At 38.5% G+C, this 20153-nt stretch overlaps 1 protein-coding gene across 1 annotated transcript in view; it reads right to left on the bottom strand.

The window, feature by feature from the left end:
- DISC1 (DISC1 scaffold protein) overlaps window positions 1-20153 on the bottom strand; it is a 190739-nt gene that overhangs the window by 11076 nt on the left and 159510 nt on the right. Inside the window, exons 11-12 of the mRNA XM_066546761.1 lie at window positions 12886-13129; window positions 7802-7846 (exon numbers count right to left, since the gene is read on the bottom strand). Coding sequence (XP_066402858.1) covers window positions 7802-7846; window positions 12886-13129 — 289 coding nt within the window. The remainder of the gene's footprint in view (window positions 1-7801; window positions 7847-12885; window positions 13130-20153) is intronic.

Raw genomic sequence — 20153 nt, 5'->3', positions numbered from 1 at the left:
TCACCACCTCACTTTCAGCAGATGATTAGGGGTGTGAAGACAACTACTCTGAACGTTCTCCCCTCTTGTCTCATCACAGCAGGGGAGGGAAGTCTGATGCTTACCACTCATTAAGGTACCCAAATTTCAAGTTTTTCATGTAAATAAATATGATTTATACTTTTAGGTCATGTAACTGTTTCAAGCAGCAACATTTTGGTAACTCTTATACACATAAAATGTACTTATATTTTTGAAGAAAAATCTGGCTAGATCACTTGGGGACTTTGCTCAAGCAGTAAAAGAAAATACAAAAGAAAAGAAAAATCAAAGTCTTTGAGATTACAAGATGAAACTACTTTTTTACTGAGTTATCATTAAACAAGACTAAATTTTCAAAAATAACATTTCTCTACTTAGAACTTACAGATGGCAAATACTTTTTCTATTTTAAACTGAGTATTTTAAACCAATTTCAAAGTCCTTCTCATAAGTTTTTTCAGATACATTGCACAAGGGTAATTGCTATTTTTTATATTTTGCATTGAGTAGTACTTTGAGAAATGACCCAAATAAGCAGAAAATATGAGAAGAGAGGAAAAAAAATCAATCCATTTGCACAGCTCTGAGACAAGCCTTTCCTCTCCCTCCCATGGCACCATAGTGCTGTCTACAGTAATGACAGGGGTTATTTGTAAAAAAATATTATGGTGCCAAGATGAACTTCTGCTAGAACCATGTTAAAAAAATGAGTAATTCATCAGCTGGAATCCAGAAAGCTGGACTGTCACTAGACCTAGTCTGTGCACTCATTATTAAAGCCAGCTTCTAATGTGGCCATATACTATCTGCATAAAATTTTTCTCCTCAAAGAAAAAAGTACTTGGGGTTCTTTGCACTTACCAGTTGCTATAAGACACCAGTGGTTGTTTAAGAGAAATGAAACCTTCAGTCAGAGGCCTTCCAAAGAAATCATACTAATACATTTTGGAATGCTGCCCACTGTGAAACAATTTGAGTTTTGGTGAACACATTTACCAGATCTCAGTTGTGTGCTATCCTTTCACTTTGCATCTCACAGTACATTGCATACATGGGGCTGAATGCCAGAAGAGCTCTTCTTGCTGGCACATCCTCTGTTATGGCACTGAGCTTTACCCTTCTGCTTTCCTTGGGCCTTTCCCAGACATGGCTATGCAGCAGTTCCCACTGGGACCAGCTGCAGCTCAGGCCCAGGACAGGTAGGTTGATTAAGAGGCTGTGTTGCAAACCCCTGCAGCTCAGACACAAAGGAGCACAGAGTCCCTGGCTCTGTGCACAGGACCAGAGCTGCCACTTCCAGGCATTACCAAACCTGAGAACCTACAGCAGCACCCCACAGAATGTATGGATGTGAAAAAACCCCATTGTTCTTAAACTGAGAGCATGGCAGGAAAAAATAAACACTCTCCTTGCAGCAACTAGGAATGTCTTTTTCTGAAGACCAGTGACAGAAGATGAAGAAAAAGTCTTCCATCCAGCTACTAAATTATTATTCAGCATACCAGCAGGACTCCATGTGCTGTTACAGAGTGGGACAACCCAGGCCATTTGTATCAGTAGAAAGCTCTTAGGGAATCATTCTGGGACACACATGCAAGAACATATGACTGTTGTCCAAGAGAACTTAGGGCTCGGGCTAAACAAATCAGTAAATTGGAATAAATCAAACAGGTACTCTGAAAGCACATCTAAAATTATGACCACATAGAGAAAGCTCTGCATATGAAAAAATGCAGGGCATTCCTCCTGAATTACCACATTTTGGGTACATAAGGCATTGCCTAATAATGTAACAAAATCCTGTTTATTTTGGAAATTAGGCTAAAAGAACAATAAATATTAGGCAAACGTAATCAATCGTAACAACAATATGGGAAGGCAGGGAAATCTGAGAGTGTAAAAGTCAAATCAAACTTGTTTAGGTCTTTAAACATTTGAAACCAATTTAATCATAACTAAATGGCTATGGCTGCACTTCAGAGCAACCAAAACAGCTCTGTAAGATTGAGGTTATATTTAATTACTCTTTAAATCCTAATAATGCAACTTAATTTCTCTTTATTACAGCTGTAATTGTGTATGAATGAACTATTTCTGTACCTACATAATCCAGCTGGATTTTTAGTTGAAATGAGAAGTTCCTCCAACACCTTAGACAAGCATCAGCTCCCAGGAATTTACTTGCAGGTGTCATGTGAAAAATGCACGAGAACCATTATATAAATTATGATTTTCCAAAATTTATATGAATAAATGAATAAATGTAAAAACAGAAATGAAAGAAACACAGTGCTTTCAAAAATACACAATAATTCTAAGTATTCAACCAATTCCATAGCTTCTGCCTCCAGGCCCTCATTTTAAAAAGGTTTGATAGCCCAGAGAAGTAGATAGAAAAGATTTCTCTTAGTGCCTTTCATGCCTAGTAACATCATCGGTAGCATTTTTATTTGACATTTGTCTATATAGGCAGGAAAACCCCTGTCAGTGATACACAAACTATTCAGAACAGCTCCTGGCTGGAAAGTGGCACTTTACACTGATCAACAATATCTCTAAGAGGAAAGTGGACTCTGCCTCAAGCTCAACTTACTCATAAAATACAACTCATCCAAGCTTGTAGGTTATGTCAATGCTACAAGATGCTGTAAGTCTGAAGACTTTGGTTATTTTTGCTCTAACGGCATTTTTAGGAAGCAGCTGGGAGAGAGCTGAGAGGCAATATTGTTTTATGGATTTTTCTCTGAACAGGGAATGTACCTGGCTTGGATTTTTTTTTTTTTTCCCTCCAAATCCTTAAGCAGGTGAAAACAGCACAAATATGGGTGTGATTTAGTTTTTAAGGTGAAATTCTTCTGGCTTCTCAGGCAAAGTAGAAATTCTCATTCTTTCTCAAAGACATGAAAGTCTGATGCAAGAAATGGTAAAAACAGACAATGTTCCAGCTGATGCACTGCTGTAACATCAGCATATTGCATCAAGAGCAGAGGGAATGGTTTCCACTTTCATCTTCTGTGTTTTGTTTTACCCTTTTGCAAGACATTACAGCCACCTATGAGCAACAGCTCCTTGACAACGTTACTTGAGGAAAATATTTGATCAGCTTTTCCAGTACAAACACTTCCTATGCTCTTCCATCTAGTTTAGCAATTTTCTATAGAAGAATTGGCATTATAGTAGCTAGATTAATTTAATTCTATTTAGGATTAGAGTCTATATTAGTCTTTGGTGGTTGTGCTGAGAAGAACGATTCCCAGATATATCCTTAAAATTCATTCTTCCTACAGAAGAACTTTTGTAAAAGGGCATTGCCTTACTTCCAAGCAGCAATATCATAATCCAAATAAAATATAAACTTTAGAACACCTTCTGCAGAGTCAAAGCCAGATTTCTTTCACGTGCACTATACATCCTTGGCCACATAATAGTTAAAAAAATTCAAAGTAACGTAAATAACAACTACAAAAAGGTGTCCTTGCAGGCAGATACTTCACATTATGGCACAAGGTTTAGAACAGTGATCTACAGTTGACAGAAGTGCTGCATGCTTTCCCTTGACCCTTGCAGAAGTTAATGGCAACTGTCAGCACTTGAAACTCCAGAATGTTAGGCCACAACGTATCTTAAATAATTACTAGAAACAAAATGCAACCATCCATATTTGTCCTGCTTGAACAGATGCTTCAGCCACATGCAGGCTAAGTACACATGCCCTTAGATAAATGAGCTGCATGGCCATGAGGTGACCACAGTGCAGGGGAGGAGCAAACAAAAGAATCTGTTCCTCCTCTGCATCCCAGTTTTACTGACCCACGTGCATTGTCCTGGGCAGCTGTTGTAGATGAGGAAGGCCACTGAGATGCTCATGACCAACACCAGCAAGGCTGTTCAGGAAGCAGCCAAGGAGCACCAGAGCCTCTCTGTCACTTGCAGTGTGACCAAGCCTGCTGTGACTGTCCTCAGCTGGTGTCTGCATGCACGGCTCTTAGCAGATGACAGGGCTAAGTGGTTCTGGTTGCAGAGTACAGACTGCTCCAGGGCTAATGTCCCCTTGCAGTGAGCAGATTTTCTTCCTGCTACAAACCAAGATGGTTACATTCCATTTTACCCTTACATAGCACACAACAATAACTAATAGTTCTCCTATATATCATTATGTGGTTTTATATATATATCATTATATGTTTTATGTGGTTGAAGACTTTGACTTTCAACTAGACTAGGATTTCTAAACTTTTTATTTCTATTCCTTTCCGTCTTTTCTTCACCATGTTCCTGTCTTCCATAGAGGGAGATATCCAGACTAGAGCCATAGTCCTCTGGAGGCTTTGGCATTCTCAGCTAAGCACAGTAATTATTTCTGTCTTACAACTGACATTCCCAGTAATGAGGCTGCAAGTGACATTTGCCCTTTCTTCCAACACAATGAAGGTAATGAATCCCACTATATTTGCAGTCCACTATAAACCTAGATTCTTTTTCTGCAGTATTGTCAATTTAGCTGCTATTTACCATCTGTATACATAAATCCGACTCTTTTTCTCCCTCAAATGTAATTTGCACCTGTCTTTCAATATATCCCTTCTTATTGATTTCAGACTATTCTTTCAATCTATCAAGACCATTTGGAACTCTAATCCTAATTGAAATTATGTTGACTGGCACATAAACTCCTGGCTTACCTCCTTTTTAAAGGCAAACACAAAGTCTGCCTTTACTGATCCCTTGGGACTTCAAGCTTCCTCTAGGAGTTTTCAAAGGAGCTTGTTAATGGTTTGGAGATTGTTTTTCTTGGCTCCCATGTGCTCAGGAGAAATTTCATCAGTCTAGCCTCACTTGAGTACATCTCATTTGCCTTTGGATCTTTTGCTACCTGGTAGTGAATACTAGGAGCACTACATAATTGGGCATAGCTTATAATCTTTAAAAAGACCAAAAGCACAGAGAATAAGAAAGAAAAAAAATTCTGATCTCATTTATTTTCTCATTCACCTTTCCTATTAGAAAGGTGCTTCACCTTTCACTTTCCATGCTTTCTTTCACCTTTCCCTTGCATCTAACTTATCCCTGAACTCCCTTGTCATTTCAGATGTCTTCTGTTTAATGTAGCTTAGCGTGCTCAGGGGTCTTGCTGCTTCACACTTACACTGAGCAGTATGCTTCTACTCATTCTTACAAACACTTTTGTCTTTTCCTTGTCAGAACTTTTGAGCCACTGAAAAACTGCTGATATAGTCTGTGACTGTATTTGCACTTTTCTGCACCAAAAGAAGATGGTGCTACACTATAAACCTGATGTCTTCTGGACAGTACCAAAGAAAATCTGCTGAATCCTACTCCTACAGAGTCTGTCCTACAGAAACTCCCCTGTTGCTTCCCTGATTTTGTTTAGATGAGCTTTTCTTTCATGGAGGCATCTATCTAACTTCTCTCAGAAGAGGGATCAAGGCTGTTTCCCAGTTACTTTTGCTCTTATCACCTTCCACTTATAGACCACTCCCTTGCTCCATCAGTGTAGTTATATATATTTAGGAGACTTCAGCACTACAACACACTCCCCATTTTCTCATACGCAACAATTTAGGCATAAAGCCTTCCAGCCAGCTGTGACCTACCTCTTTCCCACCATAACATACTTTTCCCACACTCCCTTTGCTTGGACTGATTCCTAACCCTTCTCCACATGGAAGTGTTAAATGACTCATCAGAATTACAGTGGGGTTGGCAATCCTTCCCTTTGTGTATCTCCCATTACAGCTACAGAGGAGTGTCCCAGGAAAAGCATCTCTGCAGGAATAGAGTTTTTCACTGCCTTCCAGCACCCTGCTGTGGCCTGACAGCAGTCTTCCTATTCTCATCCCTACTAGACTGAAGATATTCCCTAATTGCAGACTTTCTAAAATGAGAGCACACTACTGCACTGGCTCATTTAATTACACTGGGACAATTCCAGCTCCTGCTGCGGGAGGATGAGGCTATTTACTGACTTAGTAATAAAAATTCACAGTGGGTCAGGACTTGGATAAAGAAACAAAAGTACCAAACTGTTTTCCTGTGTCCACACCCTGCTGTGCAAGGAGTAAGTAGAGCTGGGTTTCATTTATAGGTGGTTCCTAGTGTTGTTCATTCCCATCTCTGTTCCCAAGGCACTAAGATGCAGGAATGACTTAACTGGGTGCTCTCCTGCAGGGAGTGAGGAGACTGACCAGAGAGAATTAGGGGACCAGAGCACCAAAGGTACATTTAGGTAAAACCTTGACATGGTACAGGCTGCTGACACTTTCACAGAGCTTTGTGGAGAGCTCTCTACAAGTCACCATCAGTCCAGCTGTGGCAGTGTGGTAGAGCCTGGCTTTCTACCATATTTCCTTTTCTTTTATTTCTATTGTTGCTTTATATTCTCTTTATGCACTTTTGTCCCCCTCCACCAAAACTTTGAAAGTCTCTCTGCTTCTGAGGACTTTAAGATATAAAGCTCTTGGTGCACACTTCTACAGTGGCAGCCCTGTAAACCTGTGACCTCTGATGCCCTCAGTATTTTGCCCTGATGGCAGTAGGGCTTTGTGCTGCCTTTATCCCACAGGCTTCCCTGTCCCTATTTCATGTCATGTATGGACACAAGAGCCACACAGTTTATTTATAATTCACAGCAAAGTTCACTTATCAGAAAGGCCATTTGCATTTTCTGCAAGGTTCACCTTCATTCTCAAGGCTTCCTGTTTTTATTTATGCTAAACTCACACACAGCCAAGCAATCTATCCTAGGTGTGTCCCCATGTCACAGTCTCCTTGAACACAAAGTCAACAATCTGAGCTTGGTGTTGCAGTTAGATTATCCTTCCTGGATCATTCCAGCTGCTCCACAGTCTTTGGATTCACTGGTGGGAATCTAAAGAAATGCCTCATCTGAATAGTTATCCTAAATTTAATATTTATTTATTTAATATTTACCTGGTTTGGAGCCCTTGACAGGAGGCATGTATGCTGCTATGGAAGGTGAACTGGGGGTTACTTGAACATGTAATTTATTTACTGGCTGGACACAATGCTTGGATACTAAATTTTCTTACTATGTAAGTTGCAACCCAAGGCATACTGATATACAAATGGATCAGACTGCAACAGTACAGCTCTTAGACCCAGGGTAACTCTTCTTACACATGTATTAAACTCTTAGTATGTAGGTAGACAGTTTTTTGTATGTTGGCAGGTTTTTCTCATAGGCCATGCATCTCATGTCGCTCAATTATCCTAGCTTTCTTAAATACATGCACTAGGTTCTCAGATCTTGTTATTTGTGAAAATGGTGTAAAATTACAAACATCCAGTATTTTTCTTTAGATGAAATTCCTATTACTGTGTATTCTGCTGCACTATGCTTGCATACTTCAAAAATAAATTCAAAGGTATTTTTAGTGGCACACAAGAAAACAGGCTAAGCATCATGACAGTGCTACAGTGGGGCTGGCTAAATATTACTGGCTCTTATTTTCCCCAGTGTGTTCATCCTGTTCTTGGTATGTGTTAAAAATATTAGCACAGGTTTTAACTATAAACTCCCTGAAATACTCAGCAATCACACCATTACCTTCAATGGAGGAAAAAAGAAAAAAAGGAATGGGCCCACTCTCGTTGTGATTGTGTTGCTTTTTCCAAGTGCTCACACAAGTGCAATTTCTAAGCAAAGGTAACACCATAAACACAAGTGTCATTTATTCTAATTGAGACAAAGAAAATTCTGTACAATATCACCACTTTATACTGCCTAGGAAACACTTACCTCAGATAAATGACCCTCTGTTCCAAATGAAATGTCTTCCATAACCTGTTAGAGATAAACTATTAAGTATATAGTAGATACATGCTATATAAACAGTATGATTTTAATGGAACTTATAAAAACCATTTGGCACAATAAAAAGTTATGTAAGCTGAAAAATTGCATCAATTTTCTTCACATGCATGAAAGACTTAAATTGCATTTATAATGGGACAGTGGCAGCCTCCCAATATTTAAAACTATATTTGAATACATTTTATTAAGGCCTGCTTTGGCTTCTCACTTAAAACCCACAAGGAATACTGCCTCTAAAACTGAATGACTAACTATAGATTGAAACAAACTTTCCTATCAAGCTCTTGCAGATCTGTACACCACTCAAGAGTCTACAGGCTTTTCTTTTTGGTACAAACTCTGTAAATTATCTTGGGCAGGAGAATGAGAGGCCCAATCAATGTTTCCCATTGGTAACAAATGCTATAGTCAGTTCTTCAAAATTTCCTTCATCTGTGAAGTCTATAAGAAATTAGCCAATGTTTCATTGACTGGCTGAGGAGTGAAGAAATTTGATATTAGCATCATTGGGAAATCATTAATACTAAACACACATAACAGTGTTGTTGAATAATAAACTGAGATAGGGATACTGCATTGGTATCCACACACACACACAAATATATATAGATATACATAATAAAAGTGCAAAATCATTAATCTGCCATAAAATCACAATTGTTACTGGATACTATTTTCAGCAATCAATCTGAAAAAATGGTTTAAATTTCTCTTGCCTGTAATATTAATTTTCTGATGGTATCTTTACTGCTAAATTCCACATAAGCATTAAGCTTCCTGAGGTGCTACAATCCCTACCTAAAGAGCCAGCATTTTTACCAGCAGAACTCCACCCCAGGCTCAGATGCAGCTGAGGGGCACCGTGCAACACAGCTCCACACGTGGCTGTGCAGTGAGGATCTGACCATTGTGGACAAGGCAGCTGCCTCCTGCCACTGACATCCTTTTTTAGCTGGGATCAATACAAGAAACACACAAACGCTGACTTTCACTAATGCTTCATGCTGACATTTAAAAATAAGATTAAAATTTAAATTCCCAAATTATTTTCTAAGCTCCACAAATACAGCATTTAATTAAAGCTCAAATGAATGCAGAGTTTATTTAGCCTTCAAAAGGCTTTGTCCTTTACACATTACACATTTGCCTCCTGGACCACAGGCCATCCCAATGCACAGTAATCAGTTACAGTCTGCTCACAAAGGCTTTCTTGGTGCTTGCTAGCACTAAATTCTGAAAAATGTTGTATCACGTTCTGTGATAACTTCTTTTTAATGGCAGACACCACATTAAATATTATTTTTTGTGATGGTCCATTTGGTATCACTTAGACCTCAGTAACTTTTAAAAATTTAATCTCATGAAGACTTTACAATTATAGAACATTTTCCAAACACCAGAGTGATCTTCAACAAACCCCAAAACATCACCCCAGATGGCTAAACTGAAGTATGCAGAGAAGAGGAAAAAGACAGCTGATCTTATCCTTATCCCTGCTCTCTACTTTCTTTGTGATGAAAAATAAGAAATTAACTACAAACAATTCTGATGGGACAACTACCAAAAAATGCTGACTTACAGAAGGTAAAACTACTGAATTTTGGATTTTACCTTGTAACTTTAACCACCTCAATTTTCTTGAAATCTAGTAGGTGTTTCTTTCCTTCATAGTGATTAAGAGGGAGCACTGCACAGCATGCCAGAGAGCAGAAGAAGAAAAAAGGATAGGTCAGGAACTCAAGCCTGCAGGTGCACACATAGCCATGTTCATCAGGTTACTTGCTGTTAGGGAGGTTCCAGCACACACAAATCTCTCAGTTTATTAGTGATCACTGGTGCTTTGCTGTTTTAAAAGCTCTTTATGAAAGTGTTTGCTTATACATATATTATCAAGAAGAAAAAAAATAAAGCAAGATATTATAAGGAGTGGAAGAAGCAGTCATTAATGTCTGAAGAGAAATGAAATGATGCTGTATATTTTAGAAATCCCCCAGATTGCATCTAACCATGTAGTAATGATCACTGCAATTTCCACCTCAGTTTAAAAGCATGAAACATATGTGGGATGAAAACCAAAATCCACCTTAAATTGTTCAGAGGCTTAGAAGAAAATCAAGCCAAATACTCACAAAAAGTCAAACTACAACTGAAATGATGGGACACCTTAATTTCACCAACACAGCTACCAGCTAGAAAGTACACACTTATATGAGAATTCAAGAATCCACATCAAATACATTCCACATGACTGAGGGTAGCAATATTGTCTGCAACTTTGCTCCAGTCTTTTTCTAATGCTAGCCTAATGAGCCCAATGAGTTATCTTCAACTGAGAGAAGCACATCTTATTTAAGTAACTCAGAGTGGTTCACAGGATGATTTTTGCTGGCCCCATTTTATTTAGCTTTTACTGAAACATCATTAATGATGTTGCAACAAACTGAGCTGCCAATGCATTTGATTTTCATCCCTAGTTAACAGACAGTGTTGTAATGGAAGGCTGATTTACTGAATTATTCTGGGATGCCAGTCTACCACAAAAAACTGTAGAAAAAAATCATCACTGTCTTAAAAAACACACTTATGAAAACTATAAAACAACTGTTGACAGTTAATAAAGCTGTGCTCACATGATAGTAAAATAACAAACTTTCGAATAATTTATATCTTACATATTTTTGTACCAGAACATGTCATATTTTATGATTTAGTGAGGCTATTTAATTAAAAATGATAAATGGCCCCTCTGCAAAGCAGTATCTGAGGATCTACAAGAAGGGCTCTTTCATCTATTTTGCTGTTATTATTACTGTTATGTTTCTTACTTAGTTTTTCTTGCTTTCAAAGTAAACCTATAGAGTAAGATACAGTAATATGCAAGAAAACTATTTATAGTACACATCAACAAAACCAATATTCACCTGGCACTAGTGCTTAGCTCTATATGATACAATAAATAAGTGGAGAGCTTCATTTATAGAATTCCACTGTAAAGTAAATAAATCACCTGGGTCTGTAATATACTTTCCATGGCATATATGCACATATGTTATTATCAGCCTTTCCTATATTGTCTTGAAGTGATTAATTCAGTAAACTCTAAGTACAAAGAACACTCTTTCCTTCTGCTTCAGTGGCCAATGATGCTCTCTAGGAATTCCCTGAAGGGGGAACAGAGGTTGTGCCACAGTTGAACAGCATAGTCATTCCAGAAACACGGCAACCACAGCAAGCCATTCCTCTCACAGGGGCACCACAGCCTTGTTAAATAATGTGAAACCATGTATTTTGACAAATACATGCTTTTCTATTAGGTATCCTCACTTGCTGATAAATGGCTATGAAAAGGTCCCCTGCTAATGGCTAGGAATAAGTTTTTCCATGGAAGTGATAAAAATGGCTAAATTGAGAGACTACACACCACATCACTATTTTTTTTTTGCCACAAATATTGAATTATTTTTAAATAAAAAGTCACTACCATATAACAGAGCATTTAAATGCTTCAGAAGTGGTTTGCTTTTCAAGTCCATTTACAAATCAAAACAAATTTTTTCCTTGCACTTCAACATGTTCAAAACCAGAATTTAGCATGTTTGTGTCAGGTTTTTTCATTTGCTTTTATATTCCGCCTTTTGATGAACTACTAAGAGATGTCAGGGAATAATCTGTGATGGCTCTTCTCTAAAAGTTTAGATACTGCCTGTCACTGTAAATACAGTTTCCTCTTCCATTCAAGATGTGGGGAATCATCCCTCAAGTCCCACAGATCTCTCCACAACCAGAAGTCATCTCACTTCAGCTGCCCAGCTGCCATTCTTGGATGGCAAGGTTGATTTCCTAGGAAATAATCTGGGTTTGCAGGGGTGAAAGGGGTGATAATCTATAGCACAAATATCAGGAGTGCTACAGAAACAGTCACAAAATACCAAACACTCCAGAGCTTCTAAGCACTTTTGAAAGAGGAGCCCAGCTTTCCATAACCAACAGAACTCCTCATATTATTTCAGTAGACTCATAAAAAATATGCTAAGGCATTGATGGAGGTGGAATCAAAGCCAAGCTGACTATTTCTAATAAAATTTTCTCTCTGTGAAGCCAGTCTGTAAACCATTTGCCCTGGGAAAAGACTGCAAGAACTACTGAAGACCAATATAAAACCAGAATTTTACTAACAAGAGGAGATTTTACAGTCAGGTATGGGTCTGCTTTTCACTAAAACTCAGCTAGTATAAATGCAAAATTAGGCATCAGATTTCAGAGCAATGCACAATTCAATGGCTCTTAATATCAGATGCAATTAAGCATAATTTAAATTTTTTCAACTTAATTCCTTGCTAATAAAACTAACAACTGCTGTTGGAGGGTCTTTTTGTCTCAGTGGTGCTGTTGGGTGATGAAGATTTTTTAGCAGCTTGTTGACATAGGCAGTACAGTTAAAAGACTATTAGATAATGGTTGATTTTTCAAGCAGGGATAGCGTTCCAGATCAAAACATGAAAACATAAAAGAAATTTGTCAAACCTTCTAAGCTTCATTATTTTTTCCTCCTTTTAATAATCGTTGGATGTTGTAAGCCTATTAGCATCTATTAGCTCAGAAGCCTTTGACCATTTCACTAAGGGAGGAAAAGTAACTCTCTCTCCATGTCAGCCAACAATGACCCAGGCTAACAAGTCAGCAGGACCAGCTCAGAATGAAACTCGTTGGTGAGATGAGGAACAACTAATAATTTTGCCTAAATAGTTTTTCCTTTAAATCCTGATGTACATTCTGCATTTATTGCCTGAATAATTTCTGCATTTTAAAAAGACTGATGGTAAAAGGGAAAAGGGCTGAGGGACTTCTGAGAAGCTAATAAGCTATTTTATTCATGTCCCAGATTGAAAGCCAGATGTTAAGTTCATACTTAACCTGCCCTGCTGACCCATCACAAAGATTCAACTCCTCCTCTCAACAGGAAAACCAGCAGTATCCCTTGAAATACAGCTGCAGAGTACTTCAGATACCTCTTTCAGCTCCCTGTGTTTGGGGCAGGAAACAGCACCCCACTCTGTGCCCTTTAGAAAGTGACCTTCTTTTCTTTTTTCAGAATCAGGTGGGGCATCAGCAGTCATCTCCATCTCATCCATTTGGTTCTCTTCTTCCTCAAAACCACAGCAACTGGCTTCTTTCAGCTGAAACCCTCGGATCAACAGCTGACAGGCCTCCAAGTCAGCTTCCCACACTCTTTGGAGCAGCTGGCTCCCACAGCTGAAATAAAAGCCAAAAGAAAATAAAACTGCAGTTCAGGGAAAATAGTTGCTATTTCAAGTAACACTCGCAGTAACTGCTTATTATAGACAGAAAAGTAAAAGCAACCAAAAAACCTAACAGCACCTCAGATACTCCCACAGAGATAACACTGCTGTATCAAACTGAAAAGCAGCAAAATTATTGCCCTATTACAAAGCAGATGATAGAAAAAACTGCTTGGGTTAAGATGTTGCTTCCAACTGCACAGCAAACACTGGCTATGTGAAACTTCCTTCTGTTCTTCAGACACAGGTTCAGGGGCCTTGCCATCATAACCAGGGCTTCCTTCACAATATCTGAAACACAGGCCTGTGTATCCTGCTCCCATGTGGCTTTGCTGAATTTGATGTAAAAGATCATGTGTGAACAATCACTCTACTTACTGCATTAAATCAGGTCTAAGTTTTGGAAAGTAGGTACACTAAATTTCTTATTAGACTAAAATGTGCTTACTTCAGCACTGGTGAATCAGATTAGACTAAACCACAATGGTCTCCCTTTTTTGAGTCTTATATTTTTTGAGTGCTGTTGTTATCTCTTACTAATGTGCTTTGGTTTCCTTCTACTTTGTTAGGCTACCAAAACAAAAACCAAATTCAAAATACAAAGCCTCTAAAACTTTTCATCTATTAGTCATCTCTCAAACATGTACATTATAAGTAATGCTCCTGAGATCCAACCAAAAGTTATTTCCACCTGAAATAAGTGGGACTTCTGAGTGTACATAGATTTTGAGAACTGAATACTAACATCATACTGTTTGTAAATGATGTGGCCACATCTCTATTTTATACATGTTGTCTCAAGGGAAGCCAATGAGTAGGTTGCTTGCTAAAATATAGTAGATCAGTAGCAGAGCCTGGGATGGGACTGAGAAGTGACTATTCCCATGGCAATCCACACTTTCAGACAGATTTCAGTGCTAGTAACTGCAATATTTTTTCACTCTTCTTTTTCAAATTATAAAATTTACTATATAAATACTATATTGTGAGAAATTTTAAGTGACTTAGAAGAAAAATAACTATTTGATTTTAACTTTTCTGACTAAATTAAGTACCAGCTTATCTTTTATCCCAAACAAAGGAAAAAGAAGCTACACTTCTCACAATGAGTTCATTAAACTAATACAAGTATGTTTTTAACTCCACAAATTCTACAAGATACCAAGCTGTAAAAATCACACAGCAATATACTGAGACTGAAAGCAAAATCAGGCTTCAGAAGCTGAGCTATTTGATTTGTGCTTAAGAGTCAGTATATGTGTTTATTGAAGGCATAATGCAGCAAGGGGTCCACAAATTGGTCTCCCCCAAGGAGTTCAAAGTATCACTAATTAGAAGGGAAAAATGGATTACACATCTGTGTTCCATCCAGGTAGCATTTCACTTACCAAGCCAGAAAAATAAAATAAACCCTGCTGTTTCCCTACTTGTCAATCACATTATCATAGTTACACAGTCAAAACATTTTCCTGCAGACATACATAAGCTCATTTACTTGCTTTTTGAAAATGTTTGTTTGCATCTATATATAGCTGATTATTAAAAGCTAAAAAAAAACACCCAACACTCTAGAGAGCTAAATCAGAATTTCTAAAGGATAACTTGTTTTGGCTATTTAATTTAATGAAGAGCTTTATTGACAAAATTAGGGCAGAGATGGTGACGTATGCAGGATTTCACAGTGGGGAAGATGAACAGCATGTATAACAGTACAGCGTAATGGTGCCTGGGCTGCTGTTATTTGGCCCTGACTCAGTGCATGGGTCAATGTGGTTTTGTCTGTGTCTAAGTTTTAAATGCATTTTAGTGATCAGCAGTTACTGAATCTACTGCGAACAGATGGCTTTTATTTGAAGGCTATCATTGTTTTATCATGGTATTTGTGAAACTCTGATACAACTTGAACTAAGGTGCTAAGATGTTATGCTGAATTTTTCAACCAAAATCAGTGAAAGCACGTACACTTGGATACTCTGAACAGATCTAAGCCCAACATATCAAGGCTCCACCTTTTAGTCTGTATTTTGGAATTCAGCGCCTTGAAGCATTTTTCAAACACACTTTTGGAATGAAAATTACTTTAAAGCTGCAAATAGCTAACACAGAGACACATTTCAAATGATTATTACCAATTATGTTGTCCCCAGCATGCAAAAAACTAGCTTTTACATCAGGTGTTAAAAATTAAACTAAACTGAATTTCAGAGTTTGGTTTATTCATTTTCAATCCATACTAAAAGCGCATTTGCAGTCTCCATGAAGCCTCCATGGGTGGCTGTACAGAACACTGAGAGATTTTTCAGGTATGAAACGTTTCAAAATGATGGATCGAGTCTGGATGAGATTTTACATTATTCCTATACTTATAAATATTTCATGATGTATCAACACCTCCAGGTGTTATATGCCTGCCTGTATATTACTATCAAAGTGGCATATGTGGCAAGTTCAATGAAGGTATCTGGAACAATCTGCTGGAATCCACAACAAATCACAATCCATCAACCATTTACATAGACCCAGTGACACAAAGCATACCTTAATCACCTGCTGATTCTGAGCTGCCAAGAGCCAGAGTGCAAGGCTTTGTACAAACACCAAACACATTAGAATGATGGCCTTTCCCTCAAAGCAACTTTTCTCTTTCAAACAATCAGCAAGAGCTAGGATACAGATCAGGATGTTCAAAAACACAGTGGACTGGACATGGCATGTTAGTTACAGTTCTGCAGTTTAATTAGTTACACGAGTAACTAATTAATCTAAGTGGTGCCAAGAACACTGAGGCATCACAGTGAATGAGCATTTTAAGATTTGTGGGAGGGCAATGAAACATGCCATTAGATTCCCAAGATCTTCATCCCTTGGAGGAGGAATCATATAAGGACAGAGATCTAGTATAAGAATACAAGGGGCAAGTGATTGACACCAGTGTGTTTTAACATCTATTGAGGAAAGTCTTTCTTCTCACATTAAAAAAAAAGACAAATACTGAGTAGAGAGTTAAAGACTCTGAGTAGCCCTGACACTGGAAGCTAGTAGTTAATCTTGATGAGACAGAACAGAAGGAGTCAATGAAGGAAAAACAAAGTGAAATGGAAAAAAAGACAGAAGTGCTCATTTTGAATGAATGAGAGTAGGACAAGACTGCTTTTGTCAAGTCATGGCCAGGGAAACTGATGATGAAGTAAGTGAGATGCAAGACTCCATGTGAGTAATTTTTTAGCTGCATGGATAGCTGGGACAGGTTTTACCTCAAGGATACTGTGCAGAAAGAATCTACAAGAGCAGGCCTAAGCTGACTTGAAGAATGGCTGAGACATCCACAGCAACACAAAAGGACGCAGCAGACAGAATTCTGCATTAGGTCAAGTTGATGATGATGAAAAAGCTGTCAGAGAAACAGGGCTGTTCATGGGCAGGAGGAAATGGATGTGGAACACAGAGGCTTATCCTTGAGTTCTCTTCATAAAGTGGCAATTGACACTGTAATTGCAGTTGCCTTTACTAAGGGTCAAGCAATTTTATAGGAAACACAACCAGGGTAAAAAGCCAAAAGGAAACTAGAAGATATCTCCCCTCTACTTGTGATGTTGGGTGAAATTCATGTCAAGAGACATAACCAGCAAAGGTTCTCTCTCTTTTGAGCTCCAAAAAACATTGCTCTTCTGCCTTTCGACGAGATTCTGGGAGGTATCTATGGGGGCTCTCTATGGCTCTCAGCACAACATTATTCTAAAGCTATTTATAGTGCTAACTGGAACTACAAGAACATGACTTTTCTTTATTGAGGGCTCTGCATACACACAAAAGGCACATTCAGTTCCTAAACATTGTAGTCTAAATGAAAACATGCCTGTGTAAAAATAGTAAAAAGATTTTATATTAAACTCTATTAAAAGAAAAAACTAAAACAACCAAACCACAAAACCAAACCAAAACAAAGTTCTGCAAAACCTCCTCAAAAGCATATTGGAATCAACACAGGAAGATGTCACCGCTTATATGCTTCCTGAAAACTGTCTATAGTTTTCAGGAATGCCCCTTGGTGAGTGAATTGTTACAAGTGGTTTATAACACCCTGAGGTCAACACCATGATGTTGGTTATTTCAAGGGAAATACCTGTAAGAACCCTCACACTGAAAGCCAAGAGAGTGAGACTGAAGCTAAAAGGTTACACAGTAAGACAACTATTGAGAAATGGCATAATCAAAATGTAACTTAGGATGGAAGGCCAACCATCACTAAGAAGAGATATTCTAGATGACTTCCTTTTAATAGGTGAGCCACATTGAGGTACATTTTCAGGAAACCATGTACTTATCTTCTCCCAGTACCTGGCACATATTTTAACTCTATTGACTGACCCTAAAAGCAGTTTTCTCTCACAAAAAAAAGCAAACAAAATGCAACAAAAACAGTCTGGCACAAACATCAGGGATTTTCATTATGACAATTAAAATGATTGAAAACTTTTGAGGCTTGCATAAAATGGCACTGTGAATCAAAAGACTTTGTTCAATATCCCCATTCTTTATTGAACTATTGTACAAACTAGGGAAAGTTTTTCTATATTTTGGTCACTTGCTTCTATTTATGTTTTGCACCACAGGGGAGGAATGAGCTCTCCTCACTCAACATTTAGCTATGACTTTTTTTCCTTTTCTGAAGGCAATAGCTGCGCAGTGAACAAAGGAGGCAAGCAAAAGGAAGAATCTTCTAATGATACTTTGAGGATAAAAAGCCATGTTATTGTTTCACTCTTAGTAGAGCCTCGCCTTTTTATTTGATTCATCATATTAATTCACAGTCATGCATTAATAACACTTCTTATATTTAAGAATATCGCTTAGATATTCTTAAATATATTTCTCTATATAATTCCTAGATTTAAGAATCCATTCCAGCTTTACTTCTCTTTTTCATTAAAAAAAATTAAAAAGAAGTTTCCAGCCTGATCAGTTCTTGTTCTTTAACCTTGGCTGTTACATTTTAAGATGCCGACAGCCAACCTGTGGAACAAACCAAGGACTACAATGTGCCAATCAGTGACTCACATGAGGCTCCAGGGGGAAGGAGGCACATAATCCTGTTTTCCCCACCTGACTGGTGTGCAACAGCAGACTGATAAGGGAGCAACTACAAAGAAAATGTGGACTAAAACTTTTGTTTCCCCTTGGCCTGCACACTAGAAAGTCACCTTCCCTAAACATCTGAAATCAAAACTCTTTTATTCTCCCCTTCTTGCAAGTCTCCCTAATCCTATAAACGCCTTCAACATAACCTGAATTTCACAATTCAATTCCTTGCATTGTGTCTCTCTTCCCCATTCTCCTCAGGAGCCAAAAATCTCATGAAATAACTTCATATGGTTCCAATCATGTGGTTGTCTCCCAGTGTGGGAGACATCATTTCTACTCCCTTATTTTAAAGCTCACTGATAACACTTGCTTGCTGCTCAGCACTACTGTCACATTTTTCCATGTGAAAACAAGACTCACTCCCAGAAGGAGACTCCATATATTCCCTTGTCAGATAACAACCTTCTCTACCTTGGAGACTAGCTAAAACTCCCAGGCAAAGTTTGAAGCTGGTAGTACTTTTCCCTGGCACAAGCAACAGCAACTTGCTTCTCCAACCTTGCCCTCTCCTTTATAAAAAATAAAATAATATCTACAAACCAGCAATTAGCTCTCCCTCTTTAAATGTGATGTTTCACCTACTAGAGAATATTCTGGATCAGAACCACAGAAGCCCAAGAAAGCAATCCTCACAATCCCTACCTAACTTTCAGACTTTTACATCTTCAATACCTGAAAATTTGCTCGGGGCTGACATTTCTAGTATCTACACTTTATAGCCACAATCAGGTTCTGTGCACATCAGTCCTATCCAAAAGACATCCAGTGCACCCAGACAGGACATGACAGTGCAGCACTGAGGTGTGGACATCACTTTCATGCAGCTCAAGAATGGGTGTTGGCAGTGGCTCTGCTTTCTACAGCATCCCCAGAGCCAAGTAAATATGCAGGGACAGATTTGAGGGAAAAGGTGAGCAGAGCCTCCAAACCAGCCCTTAATGGGGTGGCTATGGCACACACATCTCCTCAAGACAGAGCAAATCTGGATGCGCAGTAGACAGAGTACCTGGAGCCAGATATCCTGTGTCCTTGTTGAGTGATCTGACTTCTACAATACTGCTATGGAACACCCACCACAGTCTTAAATTGTGTTGGGATTAGGAGCTCTCACTTTGGCTTGGTGAGCAAAAAAGAAGAGCAACAGTTCAATTCCCGCCTTGTTCACAAATACCAGATGAGTCCTGGTGGAGAACCCCAAATACATTCAGACACCTTCTCATCTGAGATATTTAACACTGGAGACACCCCATGCTGAGTACAAAAAACACTTAGAGAATGGAACAGAAATGGAACACTGTGTTGGAAGGAAAAATGCCATGCTGGAAGGCAACCACTCAAACACTGCACAGCCTTCTTCAGAGAGCTGCTGCCTCTGTGGCATGCTCCCTGCTTCTTTCACATCTCTGCTTGCCCATATCTGAACTTCCACTCCAGGAACACTGCATTTCTGTGGGTCTGGGAGCAGGGACAACAGGTCTTTATATTCCTTTCAGTTAAAAAACTTAACCCTGTTCTTCACTGCCTCTATTTTCTCCCTCCCTCTGTCCTGTTACCCAGAAGGTAACACTGCCACTCTATTACTTGGGGTAGCTCCAGGTAGTGTCTTTAGACAAAGACATTTTGTATATATTCATAATGAGGCTATACCACCAATTCTATAAATTGCATAATTAAGGAAAAAGGGTAAGTATACTATTACGATGGATTCTAAGATTTCTAAGGAATTTTCTCAGACCTCACAAAAGCTATAAACTTCAACTGCCTTGAAGTTCATATTGCTTTAAAAATTCCTTTCCATGCAGAATTTTTCATAGAAAGAAGCTAATAGCAACAAA

The sequence above is a fragment of the Molothrus aeneus genome, chromosome 3 (assembly GCF_037042795.1).
Source record: "Molothrus aeneus isolate 106 chromosome 3, BPBGC_Maene_1.0, whole genome shotgun sequence".
NCBI lineage: Eukaryota > Metazoa > Chordata > Aves > Passeriformes > Icteridae > Molothrus > Molothrus aeneus.
Note: the sequence above shows the minus strand (reverse complement) of the source record. Positions and strands in the feature narration are given on the sequence as shown.